The sequence below is a fragment of the Epinephelus fuscoguttatus genome, linkage group LG15, assembly GCF_011397635.1.
Source record: "Epinephelus fuscoguttatus linkage group LG15, E.fuscoguttatus.final_Chr_v1".
NCBI classification, from domain to species: domain Eukaryota; kingdom Metazoa; phylum Chordata; class Actinopteri; order Perciformes; family Serranidae; genus Epinephelus; species Epinephelus fuscoguttatus.
Genome location: NC_064766.1, coordinates 13,990,407 through 14,005,012, shown reverse-complemented (window position 1 = coordinate 14,005,012; position 14,606 = coordinate 13,990,407). Strand labels below are relative to the sequence as shown.

At 38.5% G+C, this 14,606-nt stretch overlaps 2 protein-coding genes across 9 annotated transcripts in view; one reads left to right on the top strand and one right to left on the bottom strand.

Annotated features, from left to right (window-relative positions):
* Positions 1-2,788, bottom strand: part of LOC125901656 (H-2 class I histocompatibility antigen, Q9 alpha chain-like) — a 238,290-nt gene extending 235,502 nt beyond the window's left edge. For 2 of the 5 annotated variants that reach the window (XM_049597432.1, XM_049597431.1), the window contains exons 1-3: positions 2,611-2,785; positions 836-1,102; positions 467-745 (exon numbers count right to left, since the gene is read on the bottom strand). In XM_049597432.1, the coding sequence (XP_049453389.1) occupies positions 467-745; positions 836-1,102; positions 2,611-2,683 (619 nt within the window). In that variant the 5' untranslated portion in view covers positions 2,684-2,785. Of the gene's footprint in view, positions 1-466; positions 746-835; positions 1,103-2,610 lie in introns of all 5 variants that reach the window. The other 3 variants (XM_049597433.1, XM_049597438.1, XM_049597441.1) reach the window with 3 other exon arrangements.
* The window catches only part of LOC125901655 (acyl-coenzyme A thioesterase 5-like), a 242,728-nt gene extending 229,216 nt beyond the window's left edge, over positions 1-13,512 (top strand). For 2 of the 4 annotated variants that reach the window (XM_049597428.1, XM_049597427.1), the window contains exons 3-5: positions 9,559-9,748; positions 9,912-10,114; positions 10,192-13,512. In XM_049597428.1, coding sequence (XP_049453385.1) covers positions 9,559-9,748; positions 9,912-10,114; positions 10,192-10,800 — 1,002 coding nt within the window. In that variant the 3' untranslated portion in view covers positions 10,801-13,512. Of the gene's footprint in view, positions 1-7,796; positions 7,948-9,286; positions 9,749-9,911; positions 10,115-10,191 lie in introns of those variants that run through there. The other 2 variants (XM_049597426.1, XM_049597425.1) reach the window with 2 other exon arrangements.
* Positions 13,513-14,606: the final 1,094 nt, after the last annotated feature.

The following is a 14,606-nucleotide window of genomic DNA, read 5'->3' as shown; positions in this document are numbered from 1 at the left end:
AATTTCTCGAATACATTATGTGTTTCAAATGCATTAGTAACACATGCACTATATATATGTATGCTGTGCAAATAAACCTCAGTGAAGTGTAACTGAGAAAAGAAGGGAGAGACAGAGGAGATAATAAGACAGATGAGGAGAGGTGAGAAGGGGAGAGAGATTTGAAAGGGAGGAGGACAGTGATTGTTACAAAGACATTAAAGATAGAAAGATAAATGAAGACAAAAAGAAAGATGGCAGAGAGAAAGAGAGAGTGGTGATCAGTCTGTGGGAGAGAGTGACAGAAAACAGAGTTCAGAGAGAGGGAGGCAGAGAGATGAAGAGAGGTGAGAACATTAGAGAAAAAGAAAATGTGTGTCTGTATATGTTGGCTCATATTCACTGTGATGTTCCTGTTGGTTAGAAACAGAGGAGACACATGAAGATTGTTATGTTCATGAAACTACATCAGGTCATGTGACTCTACCTTTTCTCAGCAGAGAGCTCCTCCCATAGTCCACATACTTCTTCAGCCAGTCAGGACAACGCTGAGTGACGTAGTGTTTCCACTGTGCTATCCCTGCTTTGTTATTGTCCCACTTGTGTTTGGTGATGACAGCCTGTGGTTTAGGAGCGATCCATGTCTCTGTCTTCAGGTCAAATGATATGAAGTCTTCTCCATCATAACCATGCTGATTGAAACCATTGATGTTTCCAGTCTCATCGTCCCACTCACAACCATACATCACCTGGACAATGTGGACACCTGAGAGACAGAGAGAGAGACATGTTTACTAAAACAGAAGATGAAAATATAAACAACATTTTATCAGCAGAAAGTGAAACATCAACAAACCTCCAGTTTGGTTGAAGCGCTGCTTTGCAATTTCAATGTTGGATTTGAAGATCTGCTGGTGACCCAGAAAGCTCTCAGTCTCCCTCTGCCAGTACTGAGGATCATCCTCTGTGACTCTGCTCATCCAGTCCTGTTTGGGTTCTGCTCTGCTGGTGTTACTGTCATAGTGAACCACTTCAGCTTCATCAACCAACCCAACAACCACAAACTCTGGGAAGTTTGGGACTTGAGAAGAGGCAGTGTAGAAATACTTCAGAGAGTGAGTCACTGTGAGAAGAGTAATCATTTCAGTTTTCAGAGTTACAGTTTTATACATCACTGAACAATGTTATTTTCCTCTAAACATTATTTGAAAACAAAACAAAACAAAACAAAACAAAAAAAACTACGGCACATCCAAAACATTTAATCAACATCTGTTGTTCACTCAGTAAGCTACAAACATAAATGTATACTTTAATAAGTGTAATGTTTTGTCTTATACTGAATTCATATCCCATACAACATTTCCTCCACCATGAACTGATGTTTATTTGCTCTTAATTCTGTGTAAAGCTGTCAGACCAAACCTGTTCTGCAAATCTGTCCAAGAATAAAGCTGTTCCCTGTTATTACATCACACACGTAAACAGTATCGCCCGCAGACACTGGATTGTTGAGACCAATAGTGAAAACAAAACTCAGTACGGACGTACATTATTAAAGCAGATGAGTATTTCAGTATGTGGAGTCAGATTTTGTTATCATCTGGAAAATGGTTTAAAGTTTATTTTAAATATTATACAACTTAAGAAGATATAGTATATAGGTCAAACTATGAGCTAAAATGATATGAAGCTAATATTTATGTTCAGTAGGTTGTTATTGATTATGTTTGTTTTTCTGTGTGCAGGAAAAGTATCAATATTACCTCACTGTGTGGGAGTTAATATTTTGTGTTGGAGTAAAAAAGATCATGAATGAGCAATGTATCATTTAAAATGTCAGTAATTTTGTTTACACGCATTAGTGAATGATTTTAAATATTGTACCAACAAATCAAGTTGTTTGACTTCAGCAGGAAAACAAAAACTAACTTGTTAGTTGAAAATAAGAATCTAAAACCTTGACAGCAGCCTGTAGAGGAGTTAAAATAAAATACAATGCTGTGTTTCGAGACTGGAAAAATAAGTTAATGTTTCCTTTTTAACATAATTTCTAAAATAAGTCATGATTAACAGCACTAAATAAACCACAACTCACTTTTTTATGTGAAAAGTCATGAACAACTTAAATACTGATTTCAGTGAGGGCACTGTACATATAGTTTTGGACAATAAACTGTTATTTTAAAAACTTGATTTTATGTTTTCTTTATATTTTATTTATTTATCTGTGTGTTGGACTGTGTTGCGCTTTGTAGTCATGCCGCCATTTTAGCATTAATATCGATCAGACCGTATCGGTATTAATGGACCTGATTTTATAAAATAATGGCGACATAAAGGAAAGGGAAGTTAGAGAAGAAAATACACTTATGCTGTTTTTAATAAAATATATTAGAGGTTATGACTAAATAGAAAAACGTAGGGATCAATCAATGAGTTGCTCAGTCAGGATTTAACATGAACTTTAAGATAATAGATTTAAAAAAAAAACAAAAAAAACATTTATTTAAATAAACATCAAAGACTATCAGACGAACCTTACATTCATACATACAGTATATAAAGACATGAAGCTTTTTGTGTTTTACAATAAATAAACTTTGGCTATTAAAAAAAATCTTCATTTACTTGCCGAGGCGCCATGTAAGCTCAGGAAAAGTAGGCCTAGATAAATCCAGGCTTTCATTGTGAGTTGTCGCATCTAAAGCTTTGATAAAATACTGAGTTTAATGTTTGTTTACTGACACAAACACACACCAACTCATCACCTCGAGCACCGGGGCTGAAGAGCGGGAAAGAAGAAGGAGAGGACTGATATCGACCTCCATCTGAGCCAATGGGAATTTAGGCTGAGCATCAATGTCACTATAACTCTGCTGAGCGTCACTTGTTACTCGGTAAAACTTTATGAAATAGCTTATGAATGAAAGTGAAAGTAAAGCGATGTTATTTCAGCCTGTGTAAAAGGATAGAGAGACATCAGACATGCGGGGCTTTATTGTGTTTTCTCCACTTTGTTGACATATGAAAGGAGTATTAAACCTTCTGCTGCTCACATCTTGTATCATGATGTGTGGGCTGATGTGATGTTAATGTGCAGACATGTATTAAATCTTCTGGGAGGTCAGAGGTCACTGTCAGCTCCAGATACTCTGCAGTTTGTGGGGATGCAGTAGTGTCTTATTGTTCTTTTGTTCTGTGTGGCTGCCCTGCTGGGATTTAAAACAGTCCTGATCAAAAATATCGACGACAAACAGCAAATCCAAGCGTGATGATTTCACTGATAGCTTCTCAGTGTGGACGATTATTATCTGTGTGCAATCAGACCATCTAGTTATTAAATGAGATGGAGGGGAACATCTTGTATCCCTATTGAAGTCCTGTACAGTAAGGTGTTTATGTATGTTAGGACGTTAAGGTATTATATTTAGTTTCAGTACAGGCCTACACACTGGTCTTGGCTCACATTCTTCCCACTATCAGCACACAAAATATAATGAAACACAAGATAGTTTCCATGACATCATATTTTACCTCAGTGTTTGACTTTGAAATGAACACAAGAAGCAAAGAGATCAAGCCAAAGCAGAAAGAGAGTCAGAGAGCTTCTTAATCACAAACATCAGATCAGGTCAGCTCTGTCCGACAGGCTAAATGCTCCTGAACTGATTTGGAGCTGTGGACGCTGAAAAGTGCTCCAACAAGAGAAATGTAACACCTCTGTTGATGTTTGAACACCTGATGCTGTTTTTCATTTTGCTCTCTCTTTGGTACAGTTTACACCCGGACTATTCGATTACAAAGTCAATCAGGCCGGATTTTAAAAACAGAACCCTCAGATCCGAGCTTGAGGATGATACAGACACCACCCTAAGAAGGTGAGAGGGGGATTATTTTTGTACATATATATGTATATATATATATATATATATATATATATATATATACATATATATATATATGTATATATATATATATATACATATGTTTGTATATGTTTAATTGAGTAGCGCAGTAATGTCCATCAAAGTTACAAGCTCTTTTTCCTCAGGAAACGCTCTGCAGTGCAGCAAACGATTTTTCAGTGAAGGTCTGGATAAAGTCAGGACAATAGAACTGAGGATATCCTTCAGTTTCTTCTGCTTGCTGCTTTCACTATTGGCTATTCTTGACAAGACCCGCCCTACTCTGCCACTGATTGGCTACAATGCACTTCTTGACGGGTCTCATGTGTCTTGCCCATACACTGTATATATTTAGTGGATTTGCAGTGGAAACAACAACAAACAGTGGCCAGAGTAACTTTTCTTAGAGCCCGACAAACCACTGCCTTGCTGATGTGTTCAGTGTGTCTAATGTTATAAAGAAAACCGCCGCTGCCGAAGAATCAAAGGGTAATACATACTATTTGCTCTGATGATAATGCAAATTTGATGTATCTGGGTGAAGATTGTTAAGATAAATGATAGAGTGTGAGGTGAAACGGTATCTCCCTCTTCTTATGCAACAGCCTCTGAATAATTTGTGCTTCAAGGTCCACGACTTAATTCACAAAATGACACGTCATGTCTCTCCTTCCTGCTACACACTCAGCGAGCTATCACCTGCCAGCCAGCAGGTTTGCTCCATGGGGTATTTTGCCATAGTAACTGACTCAGGGTTACGCTGAACTGGCTTTGTGAAACAGAAAAGTGAGTGTTTCCCTCATGTCAGGCTTAACATACTCAGAGTTTTCACTAAACCCGCTTTCTGGAATACCCCCCAGGTTTCTTTGAATGCATTGACACATTTATTTCAACACACTCACCTTTACACAGGTAAAACATTGCATGTTCATACTTCATCTCAGGAGTCCATCACAGGCAAGTTTCCATTCATCAATTTCATCTTCAACACAATTCAAATTCTTCATGCTGCCACACATCCCATCACACTGCTGCTGCTCATCACTTGCACCTTACCTATATTACCTGTTCTAGTTCGCCACCCTGTGTACAAACAACAAAACTGCACCTATTTACATGTAGTCACCATTATTCAAACATGAATCAAAACATACAAAGCATGTTATTGTGGCTCTACCAGACATACTGATGTCACATGTTATTTCCAAAACATGCTCATGTTCTAGTGTTCTAGCGATCCCAAACTAATCGACAGCCATAGACGTATAACCTTACTCAATAACGATTACAAAATGTTGAGACACATTTATACGGACAGACTGAAAGCTGGTATCATACAACTCATCTCAGATACACAGTCTGGTTTTAAAAAAGGATGGTCAGTTCACAACAATATACGACTTGTGCTTGACTTACTGGAATACAATAACTTAATTGAAGATGAATGTTTCATTTTATTTTGTAGATTTTTTTTTTTTTAAACCGTTCGACATAATTGAACACAAATTTATCTTTCGTACCCTAGAGCTATTCGGTTTTGGAGAAAACTTCATTAACGTGGTTAAACTACTTTACAAGGACACCAATAGTTCAGTCCTGTTACCACACAGTACATGCCCAAGATTCTCGATCAACAAAGGAATCAGACAAGGTTGTCCCATCTCTCCCCTTCTATTCATCTCAGTGCTAGGCAAACAACTGGCAATTAGCTGATTGGCAGACGATACAACAATATTTATGAGAAATACTGACCAAATTCCCAAAGTCCTCAAAACAGTTGATTTTTTTTCCTAAAGCATGTGGATTAAAACTAAACCTTAAAACATGTGAATTGTTACCAATTCATGATTCCTCTTGGAATGATTCATCATATCCCTGTCAAATCTACTGTTAAATACCTAGGCATACACATCACTATAGATATTAACTCTCTGAACAATCTCAACATTTGGAATACATTAGATAAGTGTTAATCATATTTAAATCTCTGGTCTCAAAGAGAGCTCAAAGAGACATCTCTATTATTGGACAAGTTTTCCTCACAAAAATGGAATGCTTCTCAAGATTCATTTACCCGGCCTGTTAGTTGTCACTATCCAAAAATGCTATTATATACATAAACCAGGCTAACTTCAATTATATTTGGAAGAGGAAAACGCACTACATTAGGAGAGGAAATTTGATTAAAGGATATGAAGAAGGTGGTCTTAAAGCTATTGATATAGACTGTATTAATGGCACTATTAAAATTAATTGGCTCAGATCCTTTGTGAGAAATGAAAACAGCCTTTGGTGTCACATCCCAAAGCACATTTTCAGGACGTTAGGAGGCATCAACCTCCTCCTTAGATGTGGCTTGGAATTAAATAAGCTCCCCATCAAACTATCGCTCTTCCATCAACAGGTACTACAGTATTGGAAAATGATTTACAAACACAATTTTTGCTCCCATAACACCCCATATGGAATTGCAGGTGCATGTTACAGAAAAATAAACCCTTATTTTTTCAAAATTGGCAAGAAAAAGGAATATGGTCTGTGTTGCACTTACTGAATAATAATACAGGAAACATTCTGCCCTTTGAGGACTTTTGTTCTAAATGTAAGCTCAATGACAGAGGTCAGTACAACAATGTTATCAAAGCAATCCCTCAATCTGTTATTGTGATGGCATATCATTTATTTCAAAACAATGTAAGCCCGAATCTCCCTTCGCTTTTGGTGAATGGTCATAACATCACTCATATAAAACTACCTAATTTCACAATCCGGCAAACCTTTGTTAAAGAATTATATCCGTTCTCATCAAACAGAAATTCAGTTCTACAATTCTTCTCTAAGAGAAGCCAAGAGTCTGACATTGAAATTCTTCAAGTTTCCTGTTGCACCTATAGCTCAGGCCTTTTGGGATGATTTGCATTATTGGTTGTTTCTTAATTTGTGTCAATTTCTTTAATCTAACAAAGGAAAATGTTTTGTTTGGTTGACCTGTGAAAGATCCGTCACATAACCTGGCAATCAACTCAAGTATCATTCTTGGAAAGTTTTTTTTTTAAATAAATAAAAACAGATTTATGAAATCTAAAGCAAATTTCTCTGTTTTTCACAAGGAAATGTGTCATTACTTTTCATCACTGAAGTATATGGAGACAGATATAGAGAATTAGCAGAGGATCTTAACCTTGCAGCTAACCCACAGCTCTAGTATCTTATTCCTTACTGAATTTATTCTTATTCATTTCTGTGCCTTTTTTGTTATTTTAAACTTTATTTTTTATTACTTTTATTTTAATTTTCTCTTCATCCACACACACCCACCTTATATACCTATTTCAAGGCTTCTCTGTAACCTTGTTCTTTATATACCACACTGTACTATGCCAATTTGTGTTGTAAATTTGCTCATAAAGAAAAACTAAAAAGCCTATTGATGATGTCACGTCACTGGAGGACATGTTCAAAATGTCATCAACTCTTAAAAAAAAAACATTTTTTTATTTCAAGTCTGTAATTTTACAATAAGCAGTTTAACTGAACTTTTTTGTCTGCCTATTTGTCCTATCTGACATTTTTCAACAAACAAAAATAATAATAAAAGTAGCTTTGCAAGCAGCAAGTTACTTTGGCCATTTTCTTGTAGCTTAGTTTGCTACATTTCTCTGGGGGTTGCTTCAATATGGCGAAACTTCATTTTGATATGGAGTAACTGGTAGCTTAGTTCACCACATTTTCCCAGTAGCTTGCCCAACACTGTTTGCTATCTGCAGGGACAGATGAGCAGACACTCCTTACATCAGCGTCCCACAGACTTGATGGCAGTGAACACATCACAGTGCAGTATGTGCAAGCCTCGCGGACTACCAACCTCCCTACACGACACTCCCACTCATACTCTGACCAATCCCAACTCAGCTGAGCTCACTGTGTTCCCAGTGTAACCCTGAGTGTTTCGAAACTCCTTGTCACTAAAGTAGCCTCAAATTACAAGTAGTCAAAATAAGCAGCCGTGCGCTTACTAAACGAAGAGGTGCAGCTCCGTTTGGGCGAACATAAGCTGAAGGTAAGCGGCGTCGGTACTCTAACCTTTCTGCATCGGTCCAGTTATACGAGGCTGACATAGCATCACAGGAACTCCAACCACATTAGCTTAGAGGAGCACTTGCTTTAGGAAACTACAGACAACATTTAGTAATGCTCCAAGCTATTGTTTTGTTCACGAAGATGGCAACTAATAGATTTTAATTCGCTACAAACTTTATTTTGCACTCTTTGAACGCACGGAGTCACGCAGAAAGAAGACGACAAGAGAACACTAGTCCTGTGTCTTTAAAAAGGCAACACACGGAGCAATACAAGATGGAGGTAGCTACGACTACTTTATTTAGTGTTACAATTAATCGAGGTATATCACTGAGTTCAGTGGTTTCCAAAACTGGGAAGAGAGGCGTTGTGACCTGATAAACAAGGCGAAAAGGAAAGAACGGCAGAATTTGCATTAATTTATGATACTGTTCTCTCATCCGTGCTTTTTGGGAAATATTGTTAAAGGGTAACTTGAGTCATTTTCAACCAGGAACTGATTGTCCATGTTTGTGTCTAAGTGACGAATGGGAACAACATGTTATTTTAATTTGGCTCAGTATTAAACGAAACAGCTGTGGAGAAACAGGTTACAATGTAACCATGTGGGGCAATTATACACCATCAGTTTACATCCAATAGAAGTGATTGTTTTTGCCTCTGACAGGCTCAGATCATTATTCTTTGTGTCTGACAACATCATGGAAAGGACCCTTCAGAGACAGACCTTTTGTTAAGGAGTAAGATTATTTTTGTTGAGCTAGAAACATCCCTGAAACTGCCGTCAGAAAACCCACCAGACCTAATTTAAACAAACAATAATTTTAGCATGTGTAGAGTGTACAGCCTGTGGTGTCGAGCCAGGGTGGAGCATCTGTCATCAACATTACTGTCTTTTAAAGGCTCAGTTTTTAAGCTAACAGCACCAGTGGTGTCACATGAATCTTGAGACTGTAATAAATATGTTGCTACCAAACCTGTGATGCTAGCTGACTTGGAACCGGGCTATTTACTCACTGTTTCTTTAAATGGTGTTTCTGGGCTGTTTCTCTTAAAACAAAAAGGGTCTTATTCTTGAAAAAAAAAACCCAGAAAAACGGTCAATCTCTGTAGGTATCTTTCCATAATGTTGCCAGAAACGTTCAATAACAATTTGAGCCTGTCATTGCATAACACAAGCACTTTTTGTGGATGTAAATTAAGTGTGACCCTTAATGTAAGTTTCAGCCTGTTTTGCTTCTGCCAGCCTTAAAGGTTGGGAATCGCTGGTTTAATCTTTAACAATGCACTGTATCTTATAAGTTTATTATATGTTTCAGAAGAGATGTCCTCCCAAGTCATACTGAGGCTGCTGCCCAGAGCCAGATGCATGTTTGATGAGCCTGTTCAGGTGACGGTGTCCGGGCTGAGGGCGAGACAGGTGGTCACCATGAGAGCCAGGTCAGCTGACGAGAAAGGAGTGGAGTTCAGCTCCTCGGTCACCTACAAGGCTGATGGGAACGGAGAGATCGACCTGGTGAGAGACCCCTCACTCAGTGGGAGCTATGTCGGGGTTGAACCTATGGGTCTGCTGTGGTCAATGAGGGCAGAGGTCTTGCACAAAAGGTTTCAAAAAACCAAATCATTAAACCCCCACGTGGTGAAGTTCTCTGTGCATGAGGAGGAGGGGGAGGGCAGGATGCTGGCAGAGGCGACCAATGAGAGGCTTGTGATGGGAGACGGGGTGAGCCGGCGTCCTGTCAAAGAGGGGAATATTCGTGGAGTCCTGTTCACTCCCCCAGGTTGGTCTATGTCTCTGTCACGCTTTGAATCTTTCAATTTTAATTGAATGATAAATTAATTATTATAAAGTCAACTTTACTGACTCTTATATGATGGCTTTTCCATAATTTGAATGCAATAAAAATGTCTCTTTAATGTGTCCTCATGTGTCTTTTGGTCCAGGAGGAGGTCCGTTCCCTGCTGTGTTGGATCTGTACACTTTTGGTGGAGGTTTGTCAGAGAAAAGGGCCTCTCTGTTGGCCAGCCGTGGATTTGTGGTTCTGACTGTAGCCCTGTACGGTCATGATGACATGGCGAAGAACATCTCAGAGGTCCATCTGGATTATTTTGAAGAAGCAATCGAGTTTTTAAGAAAACAAGACAAGGTGAGCAGTTTGCGCAGTACAGTCCAAATCTCTGTCAACTGTTTTCTAGATGCTGAAGTTTGCATGTGTTTCCACAGGTGGGCAGTAAAGGAGTTGGTGTAATATCAATTTCAAAAAGCGCAGATCTTGCACTATCAATAGCCTCTTACCTGCCAGATGTCGAGGCCACGGTGTGGATAAATGGCTGCTGTGCCAATATTTTTTTACCCCTTCACTATAAGAGGAGCCAAATCCATCCTGGGTTAATGTTTGACAGCAGCAAGATGATTCCCACTGAGTCAGGGGCCTTTAATTGCAAGTATGCTACACATAATCCTTTGGCGGAGGAGAACAAGGCGACCCTGATCCCCATTGAACAAGCCAAGGGGCGTTTCCTCTTTGTGGCTTCAGAGGACGACCTCAACTGGGACAGCAAGACTTACGTGGACATAATGGTGGAGAGACTGAAGCGTCATGGGAAGCAGAACTTTGAGAGTGTGTGTTACCCTGGAGCAGGACATTACCTCGAGCCGCCTTATGGACCCTACTGCCCCTCCAGTTTTCATGGGGTTGTAGGAAAGCCAGTCCTGTGGGGGGGTGAGCCCAGGTCCCACGCTGCAGCTGAAGTCCACCTGTGGAAGAAGATCCAGGAGTTCTTCACAACTCACCTGAGCTGTGATGCTACACAGACTAAAGCCAATTTATAGATACAGATGTCATATTATGGAAGACATAAGAGATAAATCACCAGCCAAATAACTGTGAATAATCGTATATGAACGCTGTGGAATGAAGCAAATGATTTAATATTTGATTGATGATTGCACATTTCATGTATTTAACAATAATGACCAATCACAGCATGATGCAGAAATGATACTGTACGCTGAGAACAAATGCAAAGACTTTTGTGTTTCACTCAAAGCGATAACTGACCTATCAAAGTTTGAGAATAGAAAGAGAAATTGACAAACTCAAATGTGAAAAATTAAAAGTCTAATATGAAAGTGGCAGTTGGAAACAGATCAAGACGAAAAGAAATATTTCACTGACAAAATGACCGTTTGTATATAGTTACTCAGTGCATTACTTGAATTGCAAAAAGAAAACTTTGCTTTTCTGGCACGCCTTCACAGTGAAAGAGGAATTCAATTATTAATGAACCGAAGTAATCAGGGTCTGCCAAGACAACAGCAAAACTATATCAAAACCTACGTTTATACGTTGTATAATCCAAGTCTGGTTTATCTGGTCTTATTATCAGTACTTCCCAAACAGATGTGTTATTGCCAAAATGTTACAGTAAGATTTCCAGAGCTTAAGGCAAGTTAGATTTAAGACCTTTTAAGGATGCTTGGGAACCCTGGCCAATATAAAACACTTCTGCCTATGAGTAGCACTCCCTGAACGTATCTGGGCACGATCCCGCCTTTAAACTGAGTTCAAATGCATGTGCCTGCCCAGGCATTGTCTGTGTGGTAGATGGTTTGTTCTGACATGTTTTTAATCATAATATTTTAGCAAAAAGCATGTGTTTGGGAAGTACTGAGCTCTGTCAGTACTCTCGCCGATGTTTAGTGCTGTTTATGGACTTTATGGACAACTCATACACTCTGAATGTCTGAAAGAACCACTTTAAGATTGTCCGCTCGTGGGCCCTCGTATAATTTTGATTAGATTTTTGATGTTTATGGTAAGTGAACAACTGCTGTGTTTAAGTAATTTACTTATACAACCTGTCATTAGAGAGCTACACTCCTTGCGGTTCAATGGATGCCAACCATTTCAAGTTACAACCACCATGACAGGTTCAATGAACGCGTTTGCCAGACAAACACAGTTATAACTCGCCTATTATGCCTTATCATAATCCTCAGTCCTCATAAAGTTGTCATACACTCCCAAAGGTCCAGATGATCTAAATCCATTTTTATTACATTATTGCATCGAAAGATACCCACAGGCTGCTGATGCATCATTGCACATGTCCATAGTTCTTACTGTATGCAAAAAAAATCCACTTTGCATATAAATTTGCAGACACATCCATATGAAAAAGGTGGCTGAAGTCTGACCTTTTGATTGACACCTCACTTAAGCCAATAGGGGCTTCCATGTTGTCTCAACAGCCAACAATAGCCAATGAGAGCCCGTGTTAACAAGAAGGGCCTTCCTCAGTTCTCAGGTTAGCAGCTGTCTTGCTGACCTATGGGTATTGTAATCAGTGATACTCCTAACCTCCAGAGGAGTGTTGAACTCATTACTGGCATTATAGACTGTCATTAATGTACATAAATGATTAACAAGTTGCTCCTCTGTTGTCTTAAGGGGAAAAAACAGCCTCTTATCACTTTTCTAGAAGTGTTCCCCCCCAGTAAACTTGTAAATTTCTGTCTGTATTTGTTTTTCACTCAAAATAACACAGTGAGTAACCAAGCCTTGTCTTAACCTCATTTTTGGAGAGCGCCTAGACAAAACCTTAAACATGTTAAATATTTATCGTTTGTGATAATATTGTCTACATTGAATTTGGACTATTCTAGGCTTCGTGCTTTGGTCCCATCATGTTTTCCAGCTTATAAGTACCAGTTCTAGTCATCCACATCATCTTTTTTCAAGAAAAATATTAAGGTGAAAATAAAGACAAATCATCTCAGTGTGTTGAAACATCTGTGACTCACTGACAGAAGCACTCATAGTGATTCTGACTTCAGTGTGTTACCTTGTAAATTAGCCCAAGTGGAGAATTTTGCACGTGCAAACTTTGACACAATCTTCTAACACAATTTGCCTCTTTTTAAAGACAGCTGTTGTGTCTGTGTGTTGTGATACCAATGCAGGACAAAGCAGGAGTATTATACTCACATTTTTTCAGATCAAAAGCACTAGAATAGATGAATGAGTGGCGTTTTAGTTTAATGAATAAAAGCAAAGGATAAGGCAGTCAAAGAATGCACCTTCTTTATGAGTCTGAAGAGGCTTAGAGCAGAAGAAGCTGTCGATAATGGAAGTCTTGAAATACAATGTAAAGTGCTCTTAGTTCCTTTGAATGTCACGGTGAATAAAGCAGCTATCTCACGTCTCACGAAAACAGGAATGCGGACTGAAGTTTTGACTCAGGGTACAGCTTGTCAGGCTGGGTAACTTTACTTCCCTATGTACACTAAAGTGGTAGCTGCTTGGCTGACTTCAGATGGTCTGATGTTGGGAATAAATGTTCTTGAGTCAAAGCATCTAGGACTGTTTTGTCTTTTTAAAGAATTTGTCATCATATTCAAATTTGGTTGCTGCAGAGTAGGAGGAAAATGGTCTGTTGTCTTAAAATACAGACTCATATGATTGCTGCAATGTATTAGTGAAGTTTAATGTTTCTTATATTTTGTTGTGAAATATTTTATTAAAGAATAATAAGTCTCTCACTTTTTGCCTCTTTATCTTTGACTTGTCCCACACTCTAAACATAGCAAAATAAACTGCCTTAATTGTCACTTAAGGAGCTGTCAGGAACGTGTCATTCATCACGGTGGCCACTAGATGGCAATGTCAGCCTCCATATATAAGCACCATGTGGAGCGCTTTCTGCCTGTTGGGGGAATAAGTTTGAGGAACTAGATAATATTTTTGCTTTATTTTGAGCGCAACATGATAGAAACCTAATTTTTTAAAAGAGAAAAAAAAAGGTTTTCACATTGGACGAGTTTAAATCCTTCACAAGAGTAGCAATAACCTTCAATAACAACAGTTAAAGGCTATCAACATCCATATCAACACAAACTTAGCATTTATTTAAAAGAAATTGCAGCAATGGCTTGCAAACCTATACAGGCAGTTTTACTGCTTATTATTTGGTGTGTGTTTGCTTTGCTGGGGAAACAGAAGAAAATGCATGATTCTGCTGGATTTTAGTAAAAACTTCAATTTCTATCCCCTAACTCTGGGATGCATGACTAATATCATCAAATTCATCTTTATAAGTTGCCATGAGGATGTGATGAAGACATGTGGAATTTCTGGTTTTACATTTAGCTATATTTTCACATATAGGCTGGGGATTTGACATTGTGTATTTTGAGCCCATGTACACACACACACACACACACACACACACACACACACACACACACACATATTGTTATTGTTCATGGTGTTTTTCTGTTTTGTTTGTTTGTTTTCACAATTCTTGTATCTCTATCCAACCTGACTGCCAAAGATAGAAAGAACAAAAAAATTGGCCCTTCTGTATACAATTATCTCATAGTCTATAGTGTCAAACCATATACCAGCAACATGTCTGTCTTGAGCTCTAGTTTCTTACCTAAAGGTAAATGTGGTTGAGCTGTATTTATAGGGCTCCAGTCTCCTGGACATCTCACTCACGGTGTCACTTTTTTTCTCTGGCTATTTCCATGTGTGACACACTCTGCCTCTTTTACTGACCTGCCACACACTGTTTTCAGAATCGAAATAGCTTTAATTTTCAAAATATTGGCTGTGATTTGCTTGATTTGAGGCT